Source organism: Ictidomys tridecemlineatus, chromosome 3 (genome assembly GCF_052094955.1).
Source record: "Ictidomys tridecemlineatus isolate mIctTri1 chromosome 3, mIctTri1.hap1, whole genome shotgun sequence".
NCBI classification, from domain to species: Eukaryota; Metazoa; Chordata; class Mammalia; order Rodentia; family Sciuridae; genus Ictidomys; species Ictidomys tridecemlineatus.
The window spans coordinates 20,685,968-20,707,532 of record NC_135479.1 but is presented as its reverse complement, the minus strand read 5'-3'; the positions used below and the strand labels follow the sequence as shown (position 1 = coordinate 20,707,532).

The 21,565-nt window shown below is 52.7% G+C and overlaps 2 protein-coding genes across 2 annotated transcripts; both read right to left on the bottom strand.

The window, feature by feature from the left end:
• Positions 1–746: 746 nt before the first annotated feature.
• On the bottom strand, positions 747–6,971 carry Krt9 (keratin 9). Its single transcript, XM_078040993.1, has 8 exons — positions 6,315–6,971; positions 5,121–5,203; positions 4,849–5,005; positions 4,435–4,596; positions 3,547–3,672; positions 3,198–3,421; positions 1,706–2,607; positions 747–769 (listed from the first exon to the last, which is right to left on the bottom strand). The coding sequence occupies exons 1-8, from the start codon at positions 6,969–6,971 to the stop codon at positions 747–749; spliced, it is 2,334 nt and encodes a 777-aa protein (XP_077897119.1).
• An 8,208-nt stretch (positions 6,972–15,179) lies between these two features.
• On the bottom strand, positions 15,180–19,565 carry LOC144376033 (keratin, type I cytoskeletal 14). The gene is made up of 8 exons (XM_078042039.1): positions 18,946–19,565; positions 17,649–17,731; positions 16,964–17,120; positions 16,643–16,804; positions 16,434–16,559; positions 16,122–16,342; positions 15,984–16,030; positions 15,180–15,429 (listed from the first exon to the last, which is right to left on the bottom strand). Exons 1-8 carry the CDS (start codon positions 19,471–19,473, stop codon positions 15,332–15,334), a joined length of 1,422 nt encoding a protein of 473 aa, XP_077898165.1. The 5' UTR covers positions 19,474–19,565; the 3' UTR covers positions 15,180–15,331.
• Between the last annotated feature and the right edge of the window lie 2,000 nt (positions 19,566–21,565).

Below are 21,565 nucleotides of genomic sequence, written 5' to 3'. Positions count from 1 at the left end.
TCAAGAGAAGTCTATGGCCCCTGTTCTTCTTGAGTCTGGACCAGGTGATAGCTTGCTTTGGTCAATATCATGCAACAGCAGTGACTACCGTACCCTAAGCCTCAAGACGTCTTGCATGCTTCTTCTCATTATCTAGTGACACTGGCTCAGGCTACCTGCATGGAAGGTGACAGTCACATGGCTCATTCATCCCCATTGCCCCTGTCAGCTTCCAGCAACCCTAGAGGTAGAGCCACTTAGCGGCCTGACCGTTGATCACAGATGCATAAAGGAAAATGGGACAGCCCAGTCGAAATCTCCAAAAGCAAAATCATGAGCCAAATAGATGGTTATGTTAAGCCACTAAAATGCATGTTGCCTGGTAGTAAACAAAAGTTAACCTACACTTTTTAAGAATGGATTGAAATGCACCTCCATTCCTATCTAATCCTCATGCACCAACGAGTCAAAGTCCAAGTTTGATTTGCAGTAGGAAAGCTTTATTTGGAAGTCAGGATCAGGAAGGGAGTGAGGTCACCCCCAGGCTACCACAGAGGAAGGGAGGTGTCCTCAAACCTGAGGTCATCAAAGCCCAGCAGGGGAGAGAGAGAATGGAGAGCCAGAGGCACAACGAACAGTCCCAAATGGACACTGGGGCTTGTTGCCAAAGAGTCCTGAGGTCAAGATGTAGTGAGCAGGCTTCATCCAGGGTCTGTCCCTCTGAAGGATGGTCAGCTGTGGCTGGGCAGAGGAAGTTGACTAGGGGTCTAGTATCGATGCATCTGGTGTTCTGTGGAGAGATGGAAACAAGAAGAGAGGACTTCGAACAGGGGCTTGGAGGAAGTTGAGGGAATTGCAAGCAAGGAGCCTATAGCTCAAAAAGCTAGAGAACCCTGAGGTGGAAGGACCAAGGGGTCACCCGATCTGTGGTCCCATCTAATTCTGAATCTCTGTTGCAGCAACCCTGGCAGATGCTCTCCATCTCTGAGGCTGGGCACCACCCCACACCTCTGTTAGCAAACTCTGGATATTGAAGCAAAAATCACTCTGGCCTCACCCCTAGATGTCCATCCATGGCCCTTCAGTGCCCCTGGACACACAAAAAACACCAGATACACTACAGGGGACAGTTGTCAGGTACAACACCAGATACACTACAGGGGACAGTTGTCAGGTACTATAAGGCTTCTCTGAGCTAAACATACCAAGTCATGTTGGCCAGTCTTTTATGACAATTTCATATTAAATGTTTACTTGAAAAAAATTCAATGTGTACGTAGAGAAATTTTCCCCGACTTGACACCACCTCACCTGCATGACATTCTTAAATTTAGATTATCACTGAGTCGCTCACTTACCAATTATATGGCCTTGAGTAAATTACTTGCTCTCTCTAAGCCTCATTTTCCTTACAATAAGGATAATAATAGGGAATACTGGAAAATGTGTATGATAATGCACAATTTTCAACCCATCTCCTTACTCTCATCTCTATTACTGAGACTCTGGCCATAAGTAGATTTGATCCTAACCTAGTTCAACGATAAATTCAGAACCAAGGATAGGTCTATGGCACCTCAATAAAGATCCCCCTAAAATCTAGTCCTGTTCAGAACATGTACTCCCCAGAGAGGTTCAAAGGTACACAAAAAGGAGTGATTGCCTAGCACACACAAGGCCCGAGTTCAATCCCCAGCACCACCCACAACCTAGAATTATCACTTACCTTGTGTGTCATCACAGTCACCAGATTTTGAGGAGGAAGACTGGGACTGGGATGGTCTTCCACTTCCTCCCCTGGATCCACTTCCTCCTCCAGAACTACTTCCTCCACCATAGCTACCTCCAATTCCTCCTCCAGAGCTACTTCCTCCTCCATAGCTACCTCCAATTCCTCCTCCAGAGCTACTTCCTCCTCCATAGCTGCCCCCACTTCCTCCCTTGGACCCACTTCCTCCACCATGGCCACCTCCACTTCCTCCTCCAGAGCTACTTCCTCCACCATAGCTACCTCCAATTCCTCCTCCAGAGCTACTTCCTCCTCCATAGCTACCTCCAATTCCTCCTCCAGAGCTACTTCCTCCTCCATAGCTGCCCCCACTTCCTCCCTTGGACCCACTTCCTCCACCATGGCCACCTCCACTTCCTCCTCCAGAGCTACTTCCTCCTCCATAGCTACCCCCGCTTCCTCCCCTGGACCCACTTCCTCCACCATAGCCACCCCCAATTCCTCCTCCAGAACTACTTCCTCCACCATGGCTGCCTCTACTTCCTCCTCCAGAACTACTCCCTCCACCATAGCTGCCTCCACTTCCTCCTCCATGGCTGCCTCCACTTCCTCCTCCATAGCTGCCTCCACTGCCTCCACCATAACTGCCTCCACTGCCTCCTCCGTAGCTGCCTCCACTGCCTCCCCCGTAGCTGCCTCCACTGCCTCCACCATAACTGCCTCCACTGCCTCCTCCATAGCTGCCTCCACTGCCTCCACCGTAGCTGCCTCCACTGCCTCCCCCGTAGCTGCCTCCACTGCCTCCCCCGTAGCTGCCTCCACTGCCTCCCCCGTAGCTGCCTCCACTTCCTCTTCCTTTACCACTTCCAAAGCCAATTCGTCCAGCTCCAGATGATTCACTGAGAAAGAAAAGAGAGATAAAATGAGTGGGCCCCACATATTTATGGAAAGATAGGCCTGGCCAGCAACTCAAGAGGCTGAAGCAAGAGGATTGCAAGTTCAAAGTCAGCCTCAACAATTTAGCGGAGGCCCTAAGCAACTTAGTGAGAACCTCCCTCAAAATAAAAAAAATTAAATGAAAAGGGCTAAGGATGTGTCTCAGTGTTTAAGGTCTCTGAGTTCAATCCCCAGTACCAAAAAAAAAAAAAAAATACACCTGGACAGTCAAGACCCAAATGTGAATCCTATTAATTTTTTCTTTCTGTGAGACAGAGACGGAGCTGGCACAATAGCTGGGAGGAAAGATCCTCCAAATAGGATAATAGTACTGTCCCCCTCCTCAGAGCATAAGGCAACCCCTTCTTTCATTGTCACCATCCTTGTTCCTAAAGCCCAAGTATCCTGAGGTTGCCCCCACAGGATGCAGAAACCCTCGACCCCTCAGATCTTTGCATACAAGAACTTCCCTCGCCGCCTCTATCCAGTGGAATGCAAGTAGTATCAGAGGCCCAGAGAGTCCTGGGGCTTCTACAGAATCCCGGGGACCTACAAGTCTTCCTGGCCGCCTTCAAGGAGATTGCGGTAGGTTGAAATTTCCTGCTCCAGCCTCATCTTGACGCTGAGCAGAACGCTGTATTCCTGATTCTGACACTCAAGTTCCGCCCGGATCTCGGCAAGCTGGTTCTCCACGTTACTGATTTGCTCCTGGATCTGCTGCAGCTGGCCACAGTAGCGGTTCTCAGTGTCTTCCAAGGACTTCTCCAGGGCAGATTTCTAGGAAGCAAGAGGAGGCTCGAGGAGAGTGCACACATCGTATCTCCTCTCCATCCCACTCCTGGGGATCATGCAAAACTGTCCTGTGCCCCAGCCTGGCACACAGTTTACAGCAGGACACCAACCATGCTGAGCTGAGCCTGCAGCTCGATCTCCAACTCCTGGACACTGTGCCGGAGCTGGTTCACCTCCTTTGTGTTGGTCTCAATCTCTTGGCTACTATTTGTCACCTCCTGTTCAAGATGGCTCATCTGCAAACCCAAAGACTCAGTTAGGACCAGGCAGGGCTAAGAGCCTCAGTAGTCAAGATTCTGCCTCACCTCGCAGGATCTTCACATCCAAGACCAAGGCTGAGCCAAAGGGAAAGACAAGTTGTTCTGAGTTCTGGGTCCCTCTAGTCAGAGTTGTCCAGTTCTCGCCACATGATATTCCTTCTCAGCAAGGCTTCAACGTCCTTCATATTATGTCCCCAAGTCACCTTTCTAATCTTATTTCCTTCTACCTTTCGAACACACACACACACACACACACACACACACACACACACACACACCCCAGACCATGGCTACGTATGCTAATTCCTATGCTAAGCTTTGGAGACCCAGGGAGGAAAAGGGAGCCATCAGAGAACTCAGTGCCATATGGGAGACAAGCTGTATCCTTCTAATAGAATCTGTGTCCTGCAGCAATATCGTCCATTGTCTATGCTCTGCTTTCATGCATGCACACTCATAAACTCTGAGTTTCTCAGAAACGATCTTATTTGGTTCGTCTCTGAGACATCAGCACTTCCTGTAAAACTTGGCACCGAGAAGCTACTCTGCAATTGGGTCTGTGTGCAGTGATTGAAGATAGTGAATGACATCCACTGGAAGGTGGATGGATGACAGCAGCACCGAGAGTTGGAAAAAATAGGAGGATGGGGGGATGGGAGAAGGGAGCCATGGGTGGGGGAGTGGAGGGGTCTGTGGATGGTGGGGTAGAAGTTTGAACATCTAACCCACTCTGCTCACCTGGGTCTCATATTGTTGCTCAATTTCCTTACGGTTCTTTGAAATGAGCTGCTCGTATTCCTGGCGCATGTTGTTGAGGGTTTGGGTGAGATCTATGCCAGGAGCAACATTTATTTCCACGTTGACGTCCCCACCATTCTGCCCGGTCAGCTGTGACATCTCCTGCCAGGGAAGAAGGAGATAGGAGGTCAGCAGGTGGGATTCCTTCCACCACTTTTCAGCTCTCTCCTGCTGTTCTCCTCGGAGTGCCCAAAAGGGACATGATGGTGAAGTCAAAGCCCAGCCACTACCATGGGTAGTGCTAAGGAGGGAGTTGGGAGTGTCCTCATCAAGAGTGAGGGAGGCAGTATCTCTCAGACAATCCTCCAAAGCCCCTCCTGTTGTCCCAATTAAGCCATAGCAGCAGGAACCTACATCCTGATGATTCTTCTTGAGGGAGGACAGCTCCTCCTGCAGAGAGTCGAGCTGCATCTCCAGGTCAGACTTCTCCATGTTCAGACCTTCCAGCACCTTCTGCAGGCCATTGATGTCAGCATCCACCCCTTGCCGCAGGGTCTGCTCCATCTCAAACCTGCAGACCAGTCAGGAGTGATCAAGAGGACACCAGGCCCTAGAGAAACCTCCAGAGTACCAGAGAGGGAGGAAGAATTGATGACAAGGAGAGGGGAAAAGAGGACAGGACTCACTTCATCCTGTAGTCATCCAGTGTCATGCGCGTGTTGTCAATGTCCAGGAGAGTTTTGTTGGTGCCCACTGTCAGGTGCACAATCTGAAAAAGAGGAGATGGCATGAAACCTTGCTGCCTTGCTCTGACTCACTAGTGGAAGAGAAAGCGGCCCGACAAAGCCACAGGCGGGGAGAATCCCATCCTAGAAGATGTTCAAGAGGCAAGGGAGTTTCCAACAGCTGGTACATAGCACAGACCCCTCACGCCCTTCGGCAAACGTGTTCGGGTGTGGCCTTCATTCATTCATTCATTCAGCAAACGTTGAAAGATCTACTGCACCGGCTGCCAGTTGGCTTTAGAAATCAATGACTCTCCCTAAGGAGCCCACCACCAACTACAAAGTCCAAAGTGTCCTGAAAGAGTTCAAGGAAAGGAAGCATGGCTGTGGCTATGGGAACCCAAGAAAGACTTTAGAAGGCAACTGAGTTAGACCCTGAAGAATGGGTCACATGAATAAATAGATGGAAGAGGTTTGGGATAGAAAAAAAAAAACAGCACGTGCAGATGCATGAAGGTATAAAAGTAAGCAGATAAAAGTAAGGTATAAAAGGTAAAAGGAATGGGTAAGAACAGTGGAGAACCAAACTGTGATCTCCCAGGGGCAAAGGCTGTCTGATTTGTTACTCTATCAGCCCATTGCAACACTGAGAGTAGTCACTGAATTGAGAGGATGAATAAATATGGACATAGGTATATGGACATGTGGATGGGTGAATGGATGGATGGTTGGAGAGATGGGTTCCATCCCCAGAATTCAAGATCCTTTCTATCACTTGAACAACTAGCATGTGTAGCTGAGTTCCATAAAACCTGAGAACCTCGAGAGAGATGGAAGGGAGGGATAGTAACGACTGAAGACTAGGCCAGAAGAAGACTCCACATCCAGTCTCAGCCTTGTCTGTGAATCCAGGCCTCCCTCTTGCTCTGCCCAAATTCTGAAACTTGAAGAAGTGGAGACAAGAATCCAGAGCACAGGCCAGCATCCCAGCCTGAGGGCCCTTCAGGAACCAAACACAAGTTTGTTTCTGATGTAAGTTTAATGTTTCCAAAAGATGGGTGCCTGGCTATGGGTCTAAGCTTCAAGTCTAGCATCTCAGCCTTTTGAGAAGATCAAGTGAGGAAAGAGGGATCAGAGATCGTTTCCTGCTCCTACCTGGTTCTTGAGATCGTTGATGGTGTCATAGTAAGGGGAGTAGTCCTTCTGGAAGACCCTGGGCCCCTGATTCCTGTACCATTCCTGGATCTTCTTTTCCAGGGTAGCATTTTCATCCTCTAGTGACCGAACCTTATCCAAATAGGAGGCCAGCCGGGAATTGAGGTACTGCATGGTGGTCTTCTCATCCGTAGTCAGAATGCCACCATCGCCGCCTCCAGCACCGCCACCAAAGCCACCGCCAAAGCCCCCAGACCCACCATAGCCACCTCCAAAGACCCTAGAGCCACCAAAGCCACCGCCAAAGCCCCCAGACCCACCATAGCCACCTCCAAAGCCCCTAAAGCCACCATAGCCACCTCCAAAGCCCCTGAAACCCCTGGAATCTCCTCCAAAGCTACTGATAGAGCTCCCAGCGCTGAAACCACCCCTAGATACTCCACCATAGCCGGAGCCAAATCCACCACCACCTCCTCTCCCACAGGCCCCCGAGATCCCCCCAGCATAGCTACTGGAAGAGCTGAATCGGCCCCCTCCTCCACCGCCCCCCGAGGAGCTGAAGCGACTGAAGGAGGAACGCATGCTGCCCCCGCTGCCCCCGCCGCCCCCGCAGCTGCCCCGGCTCCAGAAGGACGAAGAGAACTGTCTGCAACTCATGGCACTGCCCGGAGCTCGTGGGGAGGAAGCCGTCGCAGGAGGGCGGCTGGTACAGAGCTGTCCCCAGGGCCGCTGACTTATACCACCAACCGAAGGTGGCACCCCTGGGTGTGCCCTCGGTCTGTGCCAGCCTCCCCCCCCCACAGACTCAGAGGAGGTCTGGGATTCGGGAGCAGCCCGGCTGCCCCAGGCTCAGCGTCCCTCGGTGACTGCCTGTCGGCGACCCAGCCTCTCTCCATTGTGTGGGGTAATTTGGTGATATTAGGCTGTCAAGGGCACCATAAATCAGCTCTGCTGCCAAGGGGGTGACCTATTTCCTAGAGTCGTGTCTGGCTGACCCTGACAGTGGGTCTGAGACTTAGCCCCTCTGGGATAGAAGCTCCTGAGTGTGGAGTCATCTCCCCCGTGGATGATTGTCGTGGTCTGCAGCCCTCCCCCACTTCCACCTAGTGCCTATGGGGACTGAGCTGGGAATGGGGTACAAGAAGTGATCCTAGAGGCTGGGGGAGGCATGGCCCTGTCCCCGGGGGGGGGGGTGCCAATGTCAACCTTGAGGTTGACGGGAAAGACAGAGCTCTGACCTCAGGAGACTCCAGTTTGCTGAAGGGACAAGTGGCTAACAGATGGAGAGAGGCACCGAGCAATGTGTCTGCCGGGGCCCTCCCAAAGAAAGGGCAGCCTTCACACTGAGGCCTGGGAGAGGAAAGTGCTGATCACGCTCGCCGACCTTTGAGCAGTAAAACCAATGGCCCAGACTGTCCGGGTCCTTTTGCAGGGCCCAGCCCTGGGGATGGAATTTGACCTTGGATTCTGAGCCCTGGGAAGAACAGGATACAAAGATGCGAGCTACCTTTGCTCCTCACTCAGACCCTCATTCTGGTCACCAAAGCCAGAAGAGAGCAGTAAAGAAGGCTGCGGGCCACTGTGCCAGACCACCCGAGTCCCATCCTGACTCCCTCCTGGGTGGCTTTGATTAGTCATTTAACCACGCCGGGCCTCAGTCCCCTCCTCTACAAGAACAAGTGTACTAATGATTTGCCCATTTCCCAGAAGGGCACATGAGAAACTCTCAAGAAATAGTCAACTGTCTCTGATCATCGGCAGCTCTGCCCTCCCCTGATCCTTAGCCATCCGTTTTGTCTCCCTTGCCCCCTGCTCCTTCTGCACAGCCGCCAGGATGACCTTTCCAACCCATTTCTGACTCTGTCACTCTCCTGACTTCCCTTTGCCCCAAGACATGGCCCACGTTCCTGGCACTCAAGGCCCATCCCCAATCTTTCCATTCCTGTCCCATCTCTCCCTGCCCCCGACCCCCGACCAAACCACAGTGTTCCCCAAATGCCCTTCAGAACTCAGAGAATGCACCACACTTGCAGTTTCCTCCAAGTGAAATCTCCCTTACATCTCCTCTATGCAAAAAAAAAAAAAAAAAAAAAAAACCTCCAACTCTGCTTTCCATAATGGTTGCACCAATTTGCAGCCCCACCAGTAACGTATGAGCGTACCTTTCCCCCCGGATCCTCACCAACACTTATTGTTGCTTGTATGCTTGATTGTTTGTTGCAATGGAATGAGATGAAATCTCAGAGTAGTTCTGATTTGCACTTCTCTAATTGCTAGAGATATTGAACATTTTTTCATATATTTGTTGATCAATTGTATTTGTTCTTCTGTGAAGCTCTGTTCAGTTCCTTGGCCCATTTATTCATTGAATTAATTGATTTTTTTTTCTTTTTGGTGTTAAGTTTTTGAGCTCTTCATATACCCTGGAAATGAATGCTCTCTCTGAGGCGCACATCCCATTCTGTAGGCTCTCTCTTCACATTATTGATTGTTTCCTTTGCTGGGAAGATTTTTTCGTTTGAATCCATCACATTTATTGATTCTTGATTTTACTTCATACTCCATTTATGTATAATGTGCCAAAGTGCATTCTACTGTCATGTGTAACTAGTTAGAGCAAATTTTAAAAATGTAAAAATGAAAGAAAAAATGCAAACTACAACTCCAGTTCACCTTCAACCACCCCTTTGTGTGCCTCCTCCTCCATGAAGGCTTCCTGGCCTCTCCCACTCTGGGTCACTTTGTCTTTCATACTATGTCCCCATGGCACCTCCCCCGGAAGGGCAGGGCTCCCTTCAGCCTGTGCCTGCTCATCTTGAACTTACCCCAGTGTCTAACACCATGTCTGGTCCAAGTAGGATCCCAACATATATGGAATGAAGGAAGGATAACTGATTGTTCCAGAGAGATGCTGGGAGCTGAAAGAGAGCTCAAAACCAGACAGACGAGGAGGGTTTCCTTTATAAATGTATTTGCTGAAATTAAAGTTGAACTAATTTACCAAAATGTGTTCAACAAGTATGTAAATGGGCGATACAAAATTCGTTAACTGAGAAATAAAAAAAGGTAAGTAGGAAGAATAGAGAATATATAGGCATAATCCATACGTGAATTGGGGAACGCCTAATGTGTGGGAAACTCATAGACCAAGATTAGGGGGGAGCACATAGATTCCCTTTCTACTTCCTTCCCGCCACCCTCAGTATTGGGGATTGAACCCAGGGTCACTCCACCACTGAGCTACACACTCATGAATCCTCAGTCTTCTTTTTATTTTTTTATTCTGAGACAGGGTCTCACGATGTTGCTGAGGCTGGCCTTGAACTTGGGATCCCCCTGTCTGAGCCTCTCAAGGGGCTGGGATTCCAGGTGTGCCGCACCACAGCAGGTCCCGACTACTTTCTACACCTTTCTCCAGGTTCCAGTCAGGCTCCACTGGGAAGCCCAAGATCTTCCTGCAACGTGGCCTGAGGCCTGGAAAGTCCCCACCCTGCTGGGACCTGGGCCTGGATCCCCTTCTGCTGCTTTCCTACCCCCTTGGCCCTCCCCGTGCTGATGCCCTCACTAATTGGGATGTAAACCCCAGGCCCTGGGGACTGAGCAGAGGTTGGCAGCTGGAGGACAGCCCGCAGGGCCGTGCTTCAGCAACCCCACTCTGTTCTTGTGAAGTGCATTCTTTGGGGGCATCCTGCCTGACTGACCGGAAGCTCCAAGCTGGGACACTGCTGCCCAGATGGCTCTGGTGACAGATGGCCCGTTTCCAGCCCTCGTGCCAAACCAACCAATGTCCCAGTTGCCCCCTCTACTTCCCACCCTCCAGCCCTACCCTCGAGCCTCATTCAGCCAAGGCAGCGGGCTCTGCCCTCAGAATCCCATGCCATCTGCCCAAGAGGTTGAGCTGCTCATGGGGACCACAGCAGCTGGCCCTGTCCCACCTCCATCACCAGGGGCCAGTCAGGGAGGACTTGACCGTCCATCTACTCCAGCTCAGCCGTCCAATCTGGCCCTCCCTGAAGGTTGAACCTATCTGGCCAATTCTCTGCCTGGATTGAGGGGTCCTGAGTCACTGCCCTCCCTCCTGTGAGCACTAGAAGGCACAGGCCTTTCCTCCACATTGGGCTATCCCTGCATGTTGGCCCCAGGGCCTCTGCCCTCGCTGCCTGGTCCTTCCCATGGGGAAGTGGAGAAAGCAGCATCTCCCCTGCCAGAGAGGTACCACCTGCCAGTGCCCACTCCCTACCCCCCATGGTCTCGGCCTCTGTTTCCTCATGGAGAAGGCCCTTTCTGGTGAGCTGCCAGTGGGCATAAATATACTGCAGGTGGGGTGGAGGAGTCTCTAGATAAAGCCCCACTACTACCCATGAGCCGGCAGCCTCACCACATCCTCCTCCTCCTCCTCCTCCTATCTGCCCTCTTCCCACTTCCATGTTCCTCCCCATCCTGCCTCCCCTGAACCTCAGGCTCTGCTTCCAATACAAAGAGAAGCTGGCCATGCTGGATCTCATCTACAGTCCAGGTAGGAGCTCCTGCTGCTGTTGCAATTTGGTACCATCTTTTCCCTTCTCTGCTAGCATGGGGAACGGACTGGGCAATGTGGGGCCTGAGATGAGCAGGCCCACAGCCTTACCCCATGAGTGATCCTGTGACATGGCTCATGCTTCTATCCTCCCAGGGTTCAAGATCTGCCCTCCGAGCCCCACCTCCTGGGCGAACCCTTCAAAGAGTGAACAAGGGATGGAGCCCACATAACTCGGGGGCCCCTGGCATCTGAGTCCCATTGAGAATGAGCACTGCTCTCTGCAGCTCAGGTGCAAGACTGCAGCTTGGGACCACAGTGTCAGCACCCCAAGGACAGCTGCAGCCCCCAGAAGGTGTGTGGAGCAGAGATGAGGGACCGTGAGGACCCAGAGAGGCAGACAGAAGGCCAGAGAGGGAACCAAACATTGATGGCATCTGCAAGGATCCTCCTTTGAGGGTATGGGGACTTGGAGGAAGAACAAGAATAGGCTTGCTCCTTCCATGGAAGCCCAGCTCCTTGCCCGTATCCACCTGCCCCCCTCTCTGTGCATGCACACACACTTGCTCCCCACCACCGTCTGTCACTGAGCTCCAGGTGGAGCCCAGGAAAGGCCCTGAGTCATCACGAGACGAGCATGGGCATGAGTCATGGCTCCTCTCCTGGTGCTTGGGCCCACTGGCGCCGGGCTGGAAGTGTCTGCACTTACCTGTCTGTCAACGCTGATTCTTTCTCATACAATAGTCACCTGCCACCACCCCACCTAGAGAGACCCCCCACCAGACCAAAGTGGCCTGAGTCTAAAACCAGATTCCTCCACTGATTTGGAGAAAGTGGCTTCCCCTCTCTGAACCAGTTTTCTCACTGGATTCATCCTTTATCCAGCTTCAACTCTGTACCAGGCACTGTACTGAGAGCGGAGGAAAAAGTGGTGAAGAATTCCCCCCACCTTCTTGGACAGTTACAGGACAAAAGATCTCCCTACCAAATAATTGTCCAATTCAAACCTGACGTGAGCACTATTAATGGAAAATTGGGGCACACATTATAAGGGATGTGGCATGGTTTGGGGGGATCAGAGACAGTCTTCTTGAGGGTCACTTGAGTAGGAGTGACCCAGAAGAAAGAAAAAGAGAGGAGGGGAGGGCAAAAGTATATGCAAATGTCCTGAGGTGGGAAGGAGCTATGAGACCGCAAGGGCAGAAGCCCAATGTGGCTAAAGGGCAATGGGTTAGATCAAGCCAAGGATTTTGGAACAAAAAAAAGAGTTCTGATCTCATGAGGTTGTCATGAGGCTTAGAATATCTACTATTGATAAACTGCTGGCCTGGGTCCAGCACCCAGTGGGACATTTTCCTATCTACTCTGACTTCCCCTTGGACCATCTGGATGGACTTGGGTTCTCGCTGTCTTGCTTATTATTACTCCATTCCTCTGTTGGACCTCCATTAAGATCAAGGACCTATGCCAGATGAGGGCCATGGAAGATACAGAAATATTGGAGGATCATGATGACTTGGTCACTTTCGGTGTATGTGACTTGGAGCAGGCCAGTCTCCTGAAGATGAAGAGGTTGTGGGAATGATCTCAGCGGCTCTCTTAGCACTGCCCTACTCTGCCTTCTGCCAAGGTAGAGAGACATCACTCCTCCCAGATTACATTAGAAGGATATGGAGCCAGAGGAGTCATTTGACCCGCCTGGGACTCTGTAGCAAGCCCGCCTGCCTCCACTAGGCGGTGCTATCGAGTCACTTTTCTTGTCTTATTTGGATGGCCAGTCAGGGCCCAGATCCTGAGTTGGATGGGCAGCCTGCAGGCCCTATGGACAAGAGCGCTAATCACAAGCAGGACTCAAATGTTGGCTCTACCCTGTCCAACTGGATTATGGAGATGGGAACCCCAGAGGAGAGGGGAGTCCATGTGAGATACCAGGACAGCTGCCATGTCTGCCCTCTTCCTCTCGGGCTTGAGTGTACAGGAGGAGGCCACCACCCTAAGCCCACTGTCTGACTTCCTCCCTTCCCAGTTCAGAGCCTGCTTCCAGCCAGGTGGCCTGTGGCGCCATCTTTGCCCTGAAGTCCACACTTCCTGTGTATCCCTTCAAACAGCAATGGCAACACTCAAGCACACTCAAGCCCACCCCACCACACTCAGGTCTCAGAAATCTCACCTTCCCCTATTTCTCTAAAGCAGACCTCCTTGGAGAGTGAAGACTTTCATATGGCACCACCTAGAAAGCATGGGATTCCTGTACCGCCCAGAGTGTTCTAGGCTTTGGTCCCCACTGGTGATTATTGCTATGTTTTTCTCTCTGTCCAGGCTCATATGAGTTCTCAAAGGTAGACCACTCCCCAGATTCCATGCCCCATTGAATAGGAGGCTCATTGCCCAGCATCCTTAGGGGTATCGTAAAGCCCCCCTCCATTAAGGTGGTATCACTCCAAGGCCTGAAACCCCATCCATCCCAGTCTCTGAGCAAGCTCCCCACAGCCTTCCTCCTCCCTCAGTTGTTCCATGTTCCTCCTTCAGCCCCAGGACAGCCCGCCCTTTCCCGAAGGATCGCCCCAGCTCAACCCTTCTTGATGCCAGAACTCAGGTAAAAAGACATCCCAGAGTTTCAGGAACACAAAGCAAGTCCTCTCTTTCCTGACGCGTCGGTCGGGACAAGAGAAGCCAACATAACTTCATTCCTTTTGCTAATAACTCACCCTCTTATGCTACCATGTATAGAGCGATGGCCATGTGCCAGACGCGATGCCAACCTCGCTGCCACCATGAGATCATTTAATCCTCCATCAGCCTTCTGTAGCGAAGGTGTGTGTTCCCCACTTTGTGAAAAGGAACGTGGGTTCAGCGTCTTGCCCAGACTCTTTTAGCCTGAGCAGCATAGGAGCCCAGACTCCAATGCAAGATGTCTGATTCCAAAGCCCAGTTTTTTTTAGTCCCCTCTCCCAAACTTAGGCCTTTCTCCAGTCCCACCCAATTCTTGACTCCCCCTAAAAGTTTCCTTCACAAGGCCAAATGAATGAGCTGTTGAAATGACACAGGACCAGTCAGGGCTTTCCTAGCCTGGGGCAGTGAGCCCCGCCCACTCCAGGAATCTCCACCGCTCACTCAGGTCAGACTACTCCCCTTCCCAGTTTCCAACCCCCCTCCAAAAAGCCAAAGATGCTCCCCCACCTACCACCCTAGCTCTCAACTGTGCATTTTTTCACTGGATTGTCTACCAACCCCAAGAAGCCAGGTTCTCCCTCTCCATTGTGTAAGTGAAGACACTGAGGCTCAGACTCTACTAGGTCACAGAGCTAATTCAGAACCCAGTCAGGGTTAGAAACCAGTCAGGCCATTCCTAAAGCCTCCAAAGATGTCCTCATCACAAACGGATAGTCACCACCTGGTATCACACAGCCAGGCTTCAGCCTTACTGTGCCAGGTGCTGCGCTAGAGGCGCATGCTCACAAACCAACCCTAAGTCACTACGAGCCCATAAGGTAGGAATTGTATTTGTTGTCTGTTTGTGTTTGGGTATTAGGGATTGGACCCAGAGGTGCTTAAACACTGAGCCACAACCCTAACCTCTTTTATTTTTTATTTTAAGACAGGGTCTTGCTAAGTGGCTTAGGACCTTGCTAAATGTCTGAGGCTGGCTTTGAGCTTGTGATCCTCCGGCCTCGGCTTCCTGAGCCGATGGGATGACAGGCATGCGCCACCCATATGGGACTAGGTAAGTACTACCTTTATTTCCTTTTACAGATGTGGAAACTGAGGCTTCAAGGTGGTAATTAACTTGACCTAGGTCAACTAAGTATTGGCAGGACTAGAGCTGGCCCTGGAGGATTCATTCCAGAGCAAGGAGATAAACCCCTCAGTAGAGCTTAAGTCCTTATCTTGGGTTCATGGGCCTCTATTGAGGAGCTTTGGGGAACCCAGAACCCCATAAACTGTCGGCAAATGTTTGTGCTTCTCTGAAGTTGTGGTATAGGGAAAATATCTGTAGTTTCTAATATATTCTCAAAAGAATCTCCAATCACAAAAAAATGCTAGGAATCCTTGACCATGCACAGTGCCCAGCACCTAAAAGCACCAGATATCTGGTAGATAAATGAACAAATGAAAGACTGAATGTCCCCCTGTGCCCTGGGAGATTACCACATATGACCTGGTACACACATCTATCTCTATCTTCTGAGATGGTGAAAGCTGTTCTGGGACCTGAGCCCAGTCCACCCCCAGGCCCTTTCTCCCAGTCCCAGAGGCCACAGCCAGGTGCTAGGACAGGTTCCAAAGCAATGCTTCCCCCGGCCTTCTTCCCACCCCCACTCCCAACAATGACCAGGCAAAGGCAGGAATTATGCAACTCAGATAAAGAAGCTTTATTGATTGCCAGGAGGGATCAGGGGTCAAGTGTGGTATGACGTGTTTGGAGAACAGGAGAAGGCATCTTCAGGTGGATCTGTGTCCACACGGGGGGCTTCCTAGGCCTGAGCCGCGCTGAGCAGCCTCAGTTCTTGGTGCGAAGGACCTGCTCGTGGGTGGACACCACCTTGCCATCGTGCACATCCATGACCTTGGTGCGGATCTGACGACTGGAGGAAGTCACTGAGGAAGAAGGAGATAGGGCATTAGCAGAGGTGAACAGGCAGTGGACAAATCAGGAGTGGAGAGGCCAAGAAGTTGGGACCTACATGAACTATCTCCCTACTGCCCTCTCCCCTGATCATTCATTCACTCGCGGCTGTTGGCTAAGCACTGATACCATCCAATCGTTTCAGACTAGGGTTCCTTAAGGTCATTGACAGAGTCTGTGTCCTCAGACTGAAGCTCCCTAATAATTCAGACCCAGCTACTTCAGTCCAAATAGACCCCTCTGGACGGGTTTTGGATGGAAGGAGACTTGTTTGCTGTCCATGGTGCTGACCGCATAACCATGGGGTCTGCCTGGACATAGGGTGGGAGAATTATAAGATAGGAGTCAAGGCTGCTAGCCCTAAGAGGGTTAGAAAATGACTTCTTCTACCCAAATGGATTCTTAACAGATACTGGGTAAGAACACTATAGCTCCACCCTTTGAGAAGCTCTTAATCTATGCCCTAGACCTGCTCGGGGACCTGGAGTGTTCTTGAGCCCAGGTCTGATGAAAAGGAAGGTCTTACCATCTCTGGATGACTGAGAGCCAGAAGAGAACTGAGAGGAGGAGAGGCTGTGAAGACAAAGGAGAAAGGCCATTAGACACTGTAGTGGGTGGGGGTGAACTATAGGGGCGCGAACTAGGGGAAGGGCTGGGCACTCACTGGGCATCCTCGCCCTCCAGCAGGCGGCGGTAGGTGGCGATCTCCTGCTCCAGCCGCGTCTTCACGTCCAGCAGGATCTTGTACTCCTGGTTCTGCTGCTCCATCTCGCAGCGCAGCTGTGCCAGCTGCTCCTCCACGCTGCCAATCATCTCCTGGATCTGGGCCAGCTGCATGCAGTAGCGGCCTTTGGTCTCCTCCAGGCTGTTCTCCAGGGATGCTTTCTGTGAGGAAGGGAAAGAGGATCAGGGATCACTGAGGATGGCCATTCCGTCTCTGACATCTTGTGCCCACCCCATGCTGCAGCATTCCTACCATGCTGAGCTGGGACTGCAGTTCGATCTCCAGGTTCTGTACGGTGCGCCGGAGCTCGGAGATCTCGCTCTTGCCGCTCTGCACCAGCTCGCTGTTGGTGGCCACTTCGCGGTTCAGCTCCTCTGTCTGCAGAAAAGAGAACAACATTCGCACCAGAAGGCCTCAGAAGGCTGGTGGTCTGGGTCCCTTCCTCTCCAAATGACACCCACCTTGGTGAAGAACCATTCCTCGGCATCCTTGCGGTTCTTCTCCGCCATCTTCTCGTACTGGTCGCGCATCTCGTTCAGGATACGGCTCAGGTCCACACCAGGGGCTGCGTCCATCTCCACATTGACATCTCCGCCCACCTGGCCTCTCATAGAATTCATCTCCTGAAAAACCAGAGAAGAGTTCACAGTCAGGAGCCTCATGACAGCTGCTGATTGGGGGTCTCTAGTGCCAGGTCACCTGAACCTTGCCCTCCCATCATCTCAATTCCATCTCTTCTCTCCAGCCATTCCTTAAAGCTGGATTTTCCATTCAGCTCCCACCTCTTCGTGGTTCTTCTTCAGGTAGGCCAGCTCCTCCTTCAGGCTCTCGATCTGCATCTCCAGGTCAGCTCTGGCCAGGGTCAGCTCGTCCAGCACCCTGCGCAGGCCGTTGATGTCGGCCTCCACACTCATGCGCAGGTTCGTCTCTGTCTCATACCTAGAATGACCCAAAAGAAAAGGAATGAGGTACCCATCCTGGCCACACTGAGAGCTTTGTTCTCTTTCCCTGCAGCTTCTTCCCAGAGCTGGCACCCAGTGGGTGGTTTGGGAAGCCAATCTTAGACACAGTGCCCATTGATTGCTCAGATCTGAAAATTCCTGGGATCCTGGGAATAAGACAGTTCATTATGCTGCAGAATTCGGGGAGGGAGGTGCTTCTAACTTCAGTCAACAAATAAGACTCAAAGCTTCCAAATATAATTATCTGCTGCACTTCAGGGGTAGGTGGGAAAGAGGGAGTTCCTTCCTCTCCCTGAAACCGTGCTTCCTGAACCTGGCAGTGGATCAGAATCACCCAGGCAACCTATTACAAATAACTGAACCAAAATTCCAAGGGTGGGGCCCAGGAGTCTTGTACTTTTACAAGTGCCCCACGGGCACTAGTCAACTGTGTTTAGGAAACACTGATCCAAAAATACCCCACCCTGGGAAGATTGGACATTCTGAGCCACCACTGCAAACTCACTTGGTGCGGAAGTCATCAGCGGCCAGGCGAGCATTGTCAATCTGCAGGAGGACATTGGCATTGTCCACAGTGGCTGTGAGGATCTGCAGAATAGGAAGGGAACAGGTCATTTTTCAGATGGACATCTGTAGTCAGAGGTCACTGCAGCCGACATTGACCTTTACTCTCCTACCCTTGCCTGGTCCCCTTCCTCCCCAAACGTCTTTATCATAATGGTCTAAAGGGCAACCCCAAGTAATCAGGCTTTGGCCCCAAACTGGCTCATGATCATCAGAGGAGGTAGAAAGAGTCCTGGCCCTAGAATCAAAATCCCTGAGGTTCTGGTCCCAGTGCTGTCACTGACTTGTTGCAAAACCTAAGGCAGGTCTCGGGGCTTGAGTTCCACCCCCCCCTCCGCTCCCTAGACCCTCTTCATGCTCTGGATTCTCCTCTTGGCATAAGCCACCCTGCCAGCCCTCGGCAGCACACACATTCCGTTTCAAGTCCACAGGGCACGGGACCTCAAGTGGGATTTTACCAAGAGATGAGACCCAACTAGCACAGAGGATTAGAAAAACAGGAAGCAGGGGAATAAAAAGAAATTAGATGGAACCCCAAGCTGGAAGTTCCTTCCCTCAATTGTCCTTAATCTGTGCAAGGCACCAGAGCCAAGCAGGTTCAGCAAGAAGAGTTCAAGGGGGTGGGTAGAGGGGAACTGGAGGCAGATGGCACAAGCCCACCAGGCTTCCTCTTGGGCAGGGCACATATGTGGACCATGATTGAAGGCTGTGGGTTTTTTAATCCCCGCCTGACTATAGAGAGGTCACACGGTGCCAAGGCTCATGGGCGGCAGCAGCCACAGCTCAGACTAATGAGCTAATGAGCGGTTTGGGTGTCTAGCCTCGTCCCGTTACAGCCTCGCACCTCCCCTGCGCTGGAGAACAGGTAGCTGCCTCCTGAGCTATACTAGAAGGTGGGGTGCGAGGGCTGTCATCTGGGCTCTGCCATGACTTTGCTCTTCAGCAGGTCACATGACCTCTCAAAGCTTCAACTTCTTCCTTTGCAAAATGTAAGGGTAGGAAACACGGGTCTCACACAGTCTGAAGACTGGAGCCCAGAAAGGTATGAGCAAGGTGGGGGAGGGGAGACCCTCTTCTCACTCACCAGCTCTGTTTGGGATGTCCAGGACCTCCGATGAAGATATCTGGGGTGGAAGTTTGTCCTGTCTACAAATCTAAAGGTGCCCATGACCTAAGGCCTCTACTATGCTCAGAGGGAGGTAAATGGAATGGTTCCTCCTGCTGCCCAGTACACCCACCTTGTTCCTCAGGTCCTCGATGGTCTTAAAGTAGGGGCTGTAGTCTTTGGTCTCAGCAGGCCGCTGCCTCTGGTACCAGTCTCGGATCTTCACCTCCAGGTCGGTGTTGGCCTCCTCCAGGGCGCGCACCTTGTCCAGGTAAGAGGCCAGGCGGTCGTTGAGGTTCTGCATGGTCACCTTCTCACTGCCCACCAGGAGCCCATCACTACCGCCAAAGCCACCTAAGCCACCACCGAAGCCACCACCGAAGCCAGCACCAAAGCCACCACCGAAGCCACCACCAAAGCCGCTACCTAGGGCCCCACCAAAGCTGCTGCTGCTGCTGAAGCCACCGCCATAGCCGCCCCCCATCCCGCAGGCTCCCCCAGAGGAGAAGCGGGAGGAGGTGACTGACAGGCCCCCATAGGTGCTGGGCGCCCGGCAGGATCCTCCGGCCAGGACAGAGGAGATGCGGCTGGAGCCACCACCAATGCCACAGGAGCCCTTCATGGAGCTGGAGGAGGTGAACTGGCGGCTGCAGGTGGTCATGGTGCCAAGGAGGTGAGTGAGCGAGTGAGCGAGCGAGCGAGCGAGTCGGCAGAGGGAAGAGAAAGGTGCTCAGGGCGGCTGAGAGGATGCCGGAGCTTTATACTCGTGAGTAGGGGGCGGGCCTGGCATCCTCCATCCCCCTGGGCTTTCATCACGCACGAGCCAGGGCCAACTCCCAGTTAGATCCCTCCTCTCCTCCGCCTCGTCATGTCGGTCATATTTTACTGGAAACTCATTGTTTGGGGTGTTTTGGGCTTTCTTGTCCCGCCAGGTGTGATTCACAGGGGGAGGTGTGGGCCTGCAGGCTACACTTTCCCATGAAGCCCTGGGAGCTGCAGCCCTCAGGGACCCGCGTGCTGGGCTCAGCTAGGGTGACAGAGAGCAGAGTCGTTCTCCACCATAAACCTGGTGACCTGACCCGTTCCTTATTACCTGGTTGGGCCCTTCTCCTCCACAGACAGGAAGACCATCACTGCAGCTGACTGACACCTGGCTGGAGGAACACCAGCAAGGCAAAGTCGCCTGGGATCCAGACGTGCCACCCTCACCATTACCACCTATTAAAGAAGACGAGACATGTGTAGTGCTGGGCTGGCTGTGCTCAAAAACCCATCACATCCCTGAAACATCCCCAGCCAGTCAGGTGATGCACACTTGCCCCTCAACTCCCCCATGAAGGGAAACCCTGGCAGGTCTCCACATCCTTCCTGAGGGGAGGGGATCACACCTGCCGCACATCAGCGGACAGGCCCCTGGCGTTGGCTGCTCAATGGGGTCAAAGGCAGGAAGCCTCATGGGCCCAGCCAGAGACATCAGGGAAAAGCACAGAGACAGGTGAGTCTTGGCTCTGCCATTTCCACCTGTGTGAGCCAGGGCGGGACACTTACTCTGGGCCCCCAGCTGCTCTTCTGCCAAGTGGGAGCCAGTACTATCCACTGTGCCTGCTACAGTCAAGTCTGGGGATCCGATGGGACAACGTATGTAAACTGAACGTGGCAAACTCTGGTAAGGGGGCGAGGCAGCACCCCTGGAACAGGCCTTGAGAAGCTCTCTCTGCTTCCAGCCCCCAGAGACTGCTCAGGGCAGCCCGGATAGGGGCAGGGGTCTGCCTCAGGCACCCGCACTTGAGCTCCTCGCTCAAGTGACACAATAGGTGTGTTAGGGAGGAATGCAGGCACCTGGAGTAGAGCAGGACTGTGCCAAGGGTGTGGCCAGAGTGGACATGAGGGTCCCTGACTCCTGAGACCCAGGAGTTCATTTGATTCTGCCTTAGAGGTTTGTATACCTAGACCCCGGCGATCCCACTTCTCGCCACCAGCTTCCCAAAGCAGCCCCTTCCAGCCCCACCTGTCCTCCTGCCAGCCCCTCAGCCCCACGGACCCCGGCAGGCATGTTGGGAGGAATGTGGTCGTGTCTGGGGCTGCCTGACGCATCCCATCTCCCCAGACAGGCCCCAACAGCCCCCGCTGGAGGCTCCAGGGCTCTTCCCAGGATCAGCAGCTCCCAGGAAGGAAGCACAGACTCCCGCCATCCCCACCCCGCCTCCACTGCCACCAGAGCAGAATTCAAGGAGACCCTCCCCCTATCAGGCTTAAGAGTTCAGAAGACGATGCCGAGACAGACTCTTGAGGCTGAGGGCTCCCCAAATCTGCAGTGCCAAGGACTCGCGAGGGTGTGAGTAAGCCAGGGCCCCACCCTGCTCCACCCGCCCCTGACAGACGTTCCTAATCTCCTTCCAGAGAATGGTCCCCCCCACCTGGGCCCAGCCCTGCAATTTCCCCAGTGAGAGGCAGCAGGGGTTTTGGCTTGGGCACAGATGCCTTTGTTGGGAGGCATGTTGCTATTGGTTTGGGGTAGGGGTGGGGTGCCCTCCCTCACTGGAGAAAAATGCAGCATCCAGAGAGATCCAAGGAGCTGGAGAATGGTGCAGAGCCCAGTAACAGCTTCCTCAGTGACCTACCACCCTAACTCTCTCTCTCTCTCTCTCTCTGCAAGAAGTCCAGGAGACAAACACCCCCCCACCCAGCTTCCCCCTTCATCCAATTCAATGGAACCTCCCTCCTCCTCCTCCTCCTTCTCCTTCTCCCCCTCC

Coding starts and splice junctions, on each gene's coding strand:
- LOC144376033 (XM_078042039.1), bottom strand. CDS start 19,473: ATGACCACCTGCAGCCGCCAGTTCACCTCCTCCAGCTCCATGAAGGGC. Junction 17,121..17,648: donor GCTGATGACTTCCGCACCAA/GTGAGTTTGCAG, acceptor GGGTCATTCTAG/GTATGAGACAGAGACGAACC. Junction 15,430..15,983: donor CTCTCAGTCATCCAGAGATG/GTAAGACCTTCC, acceptor CTTCTTCCTCAG/TGACTTCCTCCAGTCGTCAG.
- Krt9 (XM_078040993.1), bottom strand. CDS start 6,971: ATGAGTTGCAGACAGTTCTCTTCGTCCTTCTGGAGCCGGGGCAGCTGC. Junction 5,006..5,120: donor CTGGATGACTACAGGATGAA/GTGAGTCCTGTC, acceptor ACTGGTCTGCAG/GTTTGAGATGGAGCAGACCC. Junction 4,597..4,848: donor TCAAGAAGAATCATCAGGAT/GTAGGTTCCTGC, acceptor CTTCCCTGGCAG/GAGATGTCACAGCTGACCGG.